The following is a 9,865-nucleotide window of genomic DNA, read 5'->3' on the forward strand; positions in this document are numbered from 1 at the left end:
TTCCTAGATACCATCCATCTCTTGTGTTTAAACTCCAGAGAAAGTGCTTCCTAGACATATCTGGATGGGAGTCAAGACACAAGAAATCTCAGAGGTTGACAAGCGGTGCTGACAAGTGTTCCGTTAAATTCTGGCGATGCTGACTGCAGAGGCACAGGGCAGGGGGGGCCGCTGGAGAACAGCACCGCCCCGATCCCTTCCAGGCCTCTTGTTAATTAATGTGCCTTATTTTTCAGTCCAGGAGTGAGATTGGTAATTGAATTCCTTTAGTGACATAGGCAGCAATAGTTCAGTTAATTAGTAAAAAAAAAAAAAAAGTATGATTAAAATATTTCAGTTTCTCAGAAGAGAAAAGGAGTTTGCTGAGATCCTGCCGTGTAAAAATTCTGACAGGCCAAGGATGTGAGGTGACTGACTTAGGGCTGTGCTGCAGAGAATCATGTTTTTCTGCCCTTAACTGAATAAAACATATGGAGAACGTTATTTCCTGAAAGGCTGGCCAGCGTTCTGCCATTGCGCTGAGTTCCCACTCGGGGGCTGTGGGTGGTCTCCTAGCACCCGCCTTTCTCTCTGGTCACATCCTGTTTTTTCCTGGGTGACACAGTTACAATGTGCCTCAAAAAAGCCCACATGTTCCTGTCACGTGGTATTAACCTTGAAAGTGCTATTAAGTAAATTTTCATCTGCATTTAAATTATTTTCCCTTGTATTTAAAATATGCCTTTTGCCTTCATGTTGAAAAGAATTAGGATGTGTTAGGATTTCATAGGTTCCTACAGATTACACAGATGAGCCCTGGGCAGAGTGGCCAGCTGTTCTGTCCAGGCCACATAGCTCTCGCATCCAAGTCTCATATACAGACCCCTGTACACAGTGTCCCTGTCCTGTTCCCCTTGATGCGGTCTCATCTCCCTCCACTGCTGAGGCTCCTATGGAGGCCCCATGGTGGGGGCGAGAGGAGTTGATATTGACTGGTATTTGTTTCACCTCTTAATGCCAATATGGCCCATCCATTCGCCTTCACAACACCCCTGTGGGAGCCTGCCACCCTCCCAGTACCTCTTCTAGGACCAGGTTCCCCTGTGCACACCCCATGAGAAGTCCGGGGTGAAATGGGGACACTGCCTGACGTGTGCTGGTGCGGAGTCCAGCTGTGGATAGGAATGAGGGGCGAGGCTGTACTCTGTGAAATGATAGGTGAGCAGCTTAGTGGAAACGTGGATGGGAAACACTTTATGTGGCAAGTTGTCATTCACCAAAGGAAAAGCGATGCTAACTGGTGCAACTATTTCCTTATACTAAAAAGTGAAAGGAGAAGCCCTAAATGTTGAAAAAAATGTAAACCTTTTAAGTGATTTGCAGTTTTATTAAAGTAGTTGGCAAATGTCAAAAGCAAAATGAGGCTTGGCGCCTGTGGCTCAAGTGGCTAAGGCGCCAGCCACATACACCTAAGGTGGCGGGTTCGAATCCCCAGCCCGGGCCCGCCAAACAACAATGATGGCTGCAACCAAAAAAATGGCCAGGCGTTGTGGCGGGCACCTGTGGTCCCAGCTACTTGGGAGGCTGAGGCAGGAGACTTGCTTGAGCCCAGGAGTTGGAGGTTTCTGTGAGCCACAGCACTCTGCCCAGGGGGACAGCTTGAGGCTCTGTCCAAAAAAAAAGAAAACTGCCTTCCTCAAAAGTCCAAATTGTTCTACAAAAGCCCTTCCTTCCCTTCTCTGACTTCCCACAGCACACGATATCCTTGCTGCCTAAAATTTTTCCAGGGAGTCAGTGTTGGGGGGAGAGAAGGTGGCAGGCTGGAGAGAGCACACCGGACGAGAGCTGGTGACTGCTGAAGCCAGGGCTGGTTCCCAGAGAGCCATGCGGTGTCTCCTGCTGCTGTGTATATTCCTGAGATTTTCTGTTTTGAAAAGTTTATTGTATAGAGAGACAGCAAAACTGTCACCTTGTCACTACCACTTTGAGTGTCTATGACCTAAATGTCAGCACCTACACTGAGTTTGCTCACAGGTTCCCAGGAAAAGCAGTGAATTTGAGAGATTAAACATGCTTGTTTTCAAGACAGAACGCCCCCCTTCCACTTACCTGCCTTCCTTTTAGAGCTCCAAATTCTGTCCTTCATCCTGAAATCAAGATAGATTTTCCTAGAAATGCTTTCTGAGTTATCCAGCTGATGATTCTCACTTTCAGGTTTGGAATCTCCTGCATTAGAAAGCAAGGACCAGGTGATTTTCTAAAACAAAACAATGAACAACAATAACAAGCACATTCTGGGCCTCCCCATCCCTTGGTGGCCCTGTGTGCTGCCCGAGAGCTGGCCCCATCCCTGTCCCTTCCCTCATTCAGGGGCCCTCCCAGAACAGGCGCCTCTTCCCGGCCACAGCCCCTGGTTAAGCTGAGCAGAGCTGCGGACTTGGCTCTCCACCTGGGACAGGGGTAGGGGGTGCAGGAGAGACTGTTGCTTTGCTCATAGGAAAGAATCTAGTCATTGAATGGATGAGGCTTTAGTCCTCACAATTATTTATGCTTTTAAACTCAATTTTTCTTCCTTAAGTAGTATACACTTGAACAGTTTGAGGTGGTATTGAAACAATGGTCAAATATCAGTGGGTTGATGTATCTGATCCTACAACATCAGTGACTATCTGAAGCTTTACTTTACTCTTCTGAAGGCAACATTTTTTTTGAGACAGAGCCTCAAGCTGTCGCCCTGGGTAGAGTGCTGTGGCATCACAGCTCACAGCAACCTCCAACTCCTGGGCTCAAGAGAGTCTCCTACCTCCGCCTCCCAAGCAGCTGGGACTATAGGTACCCACAACAATGCCTGGCTATTTTTTGGTTGCAGCCATCATTGTTGTTTGGCAGGCCGGGGCTGGATTTGAACCCACCACCTTAGGTGTATGTGGCTGGCGCCTTAGCCATTTAAGCCACAGGCACCGAGCCAGCGACCTATTGCTCTGTATTTTGACTGGGTGCTACTTGGGGCTAGAGATGTTGATGTCTGCCGATCTGAGGAAATTTCCCACTACTCGGCCTTACACTCACAGTAGGTAGGGATGAAAACCAACCCACCGCCATATGCAGTAGTCAAGTAAACTTTGTTTATACATGTATTTTTCAAATCTTCAGTGGTGCCGTGGAGGGCAGTGCGTGAAGTATGGTGATGAAGGCCCGAAGCCCACCCATGGCCATTGGTCAGACTGGTCTCCTTGGTCCCCGTGCTCCAGGACCTGCGGGGGAGGCGTGTCCCACAGGGACCGCCTCTGTTCCAATCCCAGGTGTGTATGTCTCGCCTGCCTCGCGCTGCTCTCCACCCCACCAGCTCCCCAGCAGCACGCCCGCACCTCAGCTCCCCGGGGCTGGTGAATTCTGCTCTTACGGGGCATTGTAAGAAATGCTAAGGACAAGGCTTTTACTCAAGTATTTCTTAAGGAATTATCTCTCTTTATATAATTGAAGATTGTTTTATTGCTAAAAATAACAGACCCTACAGTGGCACCCAGGAACTGGATTTTAACTGCACTTACTTGCAACATCAAGGCTGTGTTTAAAACAAGTAAAGGGGAGGGGGCAGAGGAAGTGGAGGGAGGGTGATTGGTGGGATCACGCCTATGGTTCATCCTATAAGGGTACATGTGAATCTCTCTAAATGTAGAATATAAACGTTGTCTTAACACAATAACTAAGAAAAAGACATGAAGGCTATGTTAACCAGTTGGATGAAAGTATTTCAAATTGTATACAGAAACAGTACACTGTACCCCACGATAGTATTAATGTACACTGCTATGATTTAATAAAAAATAAATAAATAATTCAGTAAAAATAAATAAATAAATAAAACAAGTAAATAAATCACGGGAAGAGTATGTAGAACACAAACGAATAAGAATCAATAAGGACAATTGTTTCACGTGAAAAAATGTGGGCGTTTTCATCAACTAGTAACCACAGCTTCCCCGCAGGTGGTCTAACTGGCTGTGTGCTTCTGTAAGAAGGGGGACAGGAATGTGAGAGGCTTTTAAATTCCCCTTTGGCTCCTGGGTTTGATCTTAATCACTTCATGTTACTCATTTGGACCTGTCCCCTTAGAATACCCTCCTAGGTGTGTATGTGGGATTCTCAGGGTGAGCAGGGTATTGGCTGCCGGTCCCCACCACCAAAAGGGGACAAGTTCTTCTGACTCGGTTCCCAGGTCCTGACCTCATCACCCGGAGGCCAGTAGCAGAAAGAAGTTGAGGTTTGGGAAGTGACGCTGTTGAATTTCAGTCTGAGTTCTGCTTCTGTCCACTATGCCATCTTGGGGGCAGGGTCCAAGGTCTCATCAGTCACCTCCTCCCCAAGGAGTTTGCGGAGACCTGGGCCCACCCTGCTTCCTCCATGGGAGCTGGGGACACAAGGACAAGTCTGTGCCAATCTGTTGCCAAATTCCACCAGTCCTGCCTCTGTTGTTAATGATACACTCGAAGTAAAGGAAGCAGGACCAGTCTCATTCACATATGAGAAAGTGTGTGTGACTACACAGAAACCTACCTGTCTAAATTACCCACTCTAAGTACTTTAACTTTACCAGCTCCATCTTTCCAGTTAGCCCACTTGCCAGGGCAGGCTGAGTAGCTACTAAACTGTACATTTCTAACTATGAATTGTACATTCCAGACCATCGCAGGGAGGGAAGTTTTGCACAGGCTCACCTCGCACCCTCAAGCTTTGCAACAGTCAGAAGTGTCCCCAGGACAGTGCTGACTTCCGCGCAGCTCAGTGTGCTGAGCACAACAGCAGGCGGTTCCGAGGGCGGCACTACACATGGAAGCCGTACACCCATCTGGAAGGTAAATCTCCAGCACTCTCCGCTCTGCACCTTGTGCTTTATCATCTTTACTTTTAAAAGAATTAGGTAATTGGTGGTGTCAGATAGACTAGACCTCCTTCCAAGGGGTCAGCGTCACACTTTCTCCTGGTGGTTGCTTTGGTTTTTCCTGCCCCCTTGTCCTGGCATCCCCTCTAAACTTGACCCCTGTGCTGTCAGAAGTAACACACAAGACCGAGAGTGTACAGGGTACAGTGAGACGGGCACAGGAGGCGATGAAAGTCACAAAGCAGGTGATGTGTTGACATCAGAACAATGTGTGAGTTTAAATTTAGAATCACAGTGGTTGATGCTGATGTTGCTCCATGTGTGTTATCTGTTAGACACTTAACTCTCAAAGAATGAAAGAAAAATTCTTGTACCTTTTGGAAAATTGAATACCATTTCAATTTTCAAGCATACTATATTCAGAAGTCTTGGTCTATAACTATAAGCCAAGAAGTGTAGTTGTGGCAGATGTAAGATTTTACTCTCCAGTGGGAAAGAAGTATGTTGCTCTCATGATGATAACAACTTGAGGTCAGTAGCACAAGTGGTATACCTAAGGAGAAATTTAAAGAACATTTAATCATCTCACTTTTCAAAACTGGGAATATTGTCCAAGAGAATGGCAAAGGTACCTTGAAGTGCAGCAGCTGGGATATTTCCCCTGACACTGACTTTCATCATCTCAAAGTCATGTTTTCATGGTTTACAATGTTACCAAACTCTGGAAGGGAAATTACAGGTAATCCCACATAAATCACATTTGGTTGTACTTTTAAATCTGTAAAAATGAAGCCAGCAGGGCAATTAGACAGGGAAGAAAAAGTAGAATGAATGTTGAAATCAGGGTCCACAGATTTCAGTAAATAAATTCATCGATCATGGAATCACACGCTAAATTTGATTCTTAGAATTATTCAGTTGATCTTCTTATCTTGAACAATAAGGAAAATGTCTGCAGATGAGTCTTAGTCTATTAATATTGATAAGGCAGAAAAAAATCAACTGTTCCATCAAGAGGAGAATGAAAGGAAACGCTTTCCACAACAGTTCCTATTAAATAGAAACCATCAGACCTTGAAATGGATTATTGAAGAAAGAAGTTAAACTTCCTATTTCTACATATGTCAATATTTTTAACTATCTGTTTATAGGAAACATTATTCTCTGGAGATTTCATCTAAAAGTTATTCTTTTTATTAGCTTAAAAATTTTAGGTATTTCATCAAATACATTGAGAAATTTAGTGACTTGTATTACATTTTATTCATGTTTTATGTATTGCTACAATAGTGACCTTTTTATATTTCTACAAAACAGTAAAGTATACTAGCAAAATAGTAAAACATTAACGTTGTAGTTAAGTCAACAAATATTTATTGAATGCCTTCTATGTGCCAACCACCATGTAAAAAGGATCGTAAAGGGTACTGTGGAGTAAAATTGAACAGAGAAGCAATAAAAAGTAATAACAACAAATTTGGGGGGACCTAATGAGTCAACCATTAAAAATGTCATTTCAATATATTATTGTATGGGAGTTATTTTATGGGGCGGGGGGAAGTCTATCTAAAATTCAGAACAAAATGATCAGAGCTTTAAGTATCTTTCTTATTTGTGTTTGTGTGTGTATTTCTTTTTAAGATCAGGACTTATGCAAACTCTACTGTATCGCAGAAGGATTTGATTTCTTCTTTTCTTTGTCAAATAAAGTCAAAGATGGGACTCCATGCTCGGAGGATAGCCGTAATGTTTGTGTAGATGGGATATGTGAGGTAATCATGATCCTTCATTTGTTCAACAAATGTCTCCAGATAGTGTGCTACGTGCCAGGCACCCTCTGGGCTAGAGAGGCCCAGGGAGCTGCCAAGCCCCTCCCCTCCCAGGCACAGCCCCTGGGGTGACAGGCAGGAGAGCACGGCTGGTGACACAGCCCTCTGTCACAGTGGAGGTGCACATGGGGGACAAGCAGAGGGAAGAGCCAGTTCCTTCTTAGATGTGGGACTAGAACACCAGCAGGGCTCCTGGGAGAAGGCAGCATCATCGCATCCGAGCAAGATCTGGACGAGGTGGCGGGGAAAAGAGGCCAGAGTCTGGTAGTGTCAGAAGCAGGGCTGGCAGGAGCTCACTGGTTAGTCACCAGAATACCTGGAAGGCAGGCGGGGCTGGGCTTGCTCAGGGAGGTGCCTGCAGGGAGAAGAGGCTCTCCAAGGGACTCCGTAGCCAGAATGAGGGGTTGGGACACTTTTCTTTGTGTCCACTGAGAGCAGGGACTTGGGAACCATGGGTCAGTTTTCAGTTTCTGGGTGGTTGTGTGGAGAGCCAGTGTAGGCAGGGGTGGCTGAGAGTCTGGTCCCTGTGCAGCTCCTGGGGAGGCCTCCACATGCTCCAGCAGCCTCAACTTCCCTTGGGAGGTGGGCGGAAAGGGGCAGAGTCACAGTGAGCATCATGTGCCCAGCTTGTTGCCATCGGCAGAAACAAGGTGTGGAAAGAATTTTATTATCAGCCAAGTGAAGGTGTTACCAGATTATATGCATTGCAGGAAAACAATGGGGTCTTAATGAGGTTAATGAATAGCACAGTCTGTGGAGTCCAAAGACCTGGGTCCTGGTTGTAGTTGCTCTGTGTCACTGTTGAACGATGCACCGAGATCTTAGTGTAACGGTCCAGTGATGATTCCACTAATCATCAATGTCACAATCTCTTATTTGTAAATGAAATGCAAACAACCGAAGTCCATGACGCTGTGAAAGCTTTTTGGGACCTTAACTTGCTTGGTGGCAAAACCTGCCTTGAATGGATATGAAATCGTTGATCGTTTTCATTTATCCTGCATAGTGTAAAACGCATGTCTTCTGCCATGGAAACATAACTGAGCTTATTGTGGGATTCTACCCTAGGCCCTTCTGGGGCTCCCATATGAATTAGATTCATAATCCTCTCTTCAATTAGAAAATACTCTTAGTTCTGAAATGTATCTGGCCTTAACGATTTCCAGCAAAGGACTGTAGACTATAGTTACTCTGTTTCTGAATGGATTTTTTACCATAGAGAGTCTATTCTCTTTGTTAGGAAATAAAAAATATACAACATCCTAGATGTTATAAAGAATGCCTAACATTCTGAGGCTCTGGACAGGCACGCCCTTTGCACAGAGACTGAGGGGAATCTCTGTATGTCTTCTGCTCCTTCTCTGTCATGGCACAAGATGGTTCAAAAGCACTAATGTACACAGCTATGACTTAATAAAAAAATAAAAAGCACATGGCATGTTTTACTGGACACTTGTGTAGACACCTTGCTTGTCACTTTTTTGTAGCCCTTTATGCCCATCTGAAATTCACCCAGGTCTCCAGTGTGACGACCTCTAGGTCTGGTCTAAAGCTCAAGGTGCTAAGAGTGTAGCAGTGCTGCCGAGTGCTGAGGACAGGTTCTGTTTCACACTTCAGAGCTCCCTGCTTTGGACGTGAAGAGTGGCATTGCCGTCCCTCTGTGCACATACTGGGTATCCAATAAATACTTGCTAACTACCCTGAGGTGGTGAAATTTTCAGCCCTCGTGGGGAGGTGAGATTGGTGACATTAGTGCTTGTGTTGTCCTTTCTTTCATGAATGACATGTGACCTCGTGGGTTCTCCAGAGAGTTGGCTGTGACCATGTCCTGGGGTCTGACGCTGTTGAAGATGCCTGTGGGGTCTGCAGGGGGAATAACTCAGACTGCACGACTCACAGGGGCCTCTACACCAAGCATCACCACACCAACCGTGAGTACTTCGGAGCCACCCCAAGGCTTGGGCGTAGGAGATTTTCATAGGAGCTCCTTAGACAGAGGAGCTTGGGCAGCAGCAGAGACGCAGGTGCTCAGAGTCCTGAACAAACTCCTCCTGGCTCATCTCCTGCCCTAGGGAGCTCTGCGCTGTGCCTTAAGCCTTTCGTTCTGATCATAAGTAGTTACTTGAATTAAAATCTCCCTTAGAAATGGGGTATCACAAGATACCACTCTACTCCAATTAATGCTTATGGATCTGATGCAACTGACCCATAACAGTTGCCAAAGCAGATCTTCCCCTAGTCCCAAGTGTGGATTCTCATGTTTGGGTTACTGAGAACTGAAGCTGCTAAGGGATTTTTCCTCGGCATGATTAAATGAAATACTGTGTTTTCCCTCGTCCCTTCACCTAGAGTATTACCATGTGGTCACCATTCCTTCTGGAGCCCGGAGTATCCGAGTCTATGAAATGAACGTATCGACCTCCTACATCTCTGTACGCAACGCCCTCAAAAGATACTACCTGAACGGGCACTGGACCGTGGACTGGCCTGGCCGATACAAGTTTTCCGGCACTGCCTTCGACTACAGACGGTCCTATAGCAAGCCCGAGAACTTAATCTCTTCTGGACCCACCAACGAGACACTGATTGTCGAGGTAGAGGCCACCTCTTCATTTCAGGGCTTGGATCTGGGGTCTTCTGGGGGTGTTGTGGGTCCATAATTGTTGGCATGAGTTTCAGTACATAGAAGAACTTCTACAGTCAAAAAAGCAAGAGTAATCCACCCACGAGCTCCATGGGGCCATAAACATTTTTTGATCATCTTTCTTTTTTTGGTGTATGATTAAGTTTGTATTTAAGTACTCAGAAATGTTCCTGTTTGGGGCTATTTATCAGTTTTTTCGTAGGTCTTCCCTTCTGTAAGCTCTGTCTATGAGAAGTAACCCCAGTGGGATTTTTGCAGTGGGAGATTCTGCACTCAGAGCTGCCTGAGGCATGAGATGAGCCAGAAGGAACTTGTTCGTGCCTGGGGTGGGATCAGTGTTCTGCTGCTGTATCCTGGGACAGCAGGAGCAGATGAGCCTCCCTCCTGTGTTGCAGCCTGCACTCCTGCCTGCCTACTCAGCGTCACACTGGCCCTGTGCCCTCCCTGACCCAAACTCTTCTGTTTTCTCCCTGTGGATGCTGAGGCCCTCAAAATACAGTCAGGCTTCTTCTGGAAGGGCCAACTAGCCCT

At 46.0% G+C, this 9,865-nt stretch overlaps 1 protein-coding gene across 1 annotated transcript in view; it reads left to right on the forward strand.

The window, feature by feature from the left end:
- Positions 1–9,865, forward strand: part of ADAMTS16 (ADAM metallopeptidase with thrombospondin type 1 motif 16) — a 131,327-nt gene that overhangs the window by 64,411 nt on the left and 57,051 nt on the right. The window contains exons 12-16 of the mRNA XM_003800890.1: positions 3,133–3,281; positions 4,663–4,835; positions 6,503–6,633; positions 8,498–8,621; positions 9,040–9,284. Of these exons, the coding sequence (XP_003800938.1) occupies positions 3,133–3,281; positions 4,663–4,835; positions 6,503–6,633; positions 8,498–8,621; positions 9,040–9,284 (822 nt within the window). The remainder of the gene's footprint in view (positions 1–3,132; positions 3,282–4,662; positions 4,836–6,502; positions 6,634–8,497; positions 8,622–9,039; positions 9,285–9,865) is intronic.

This window comes from Otolemur garnettii, unplaced genomic scaffold (genome assembly GCF_000181295.1).
Source record: "Otolemur garnettii isolate 467f Iridium unplaced genomic scaffold, OtoGar3 scaffold00188, whole genome shotgun sequence".
NCBI lineage: Eukaryota > Metazoa > Chordata > Mammalia > Primates > Galagidae > Otolemur > Otolemur garnettii.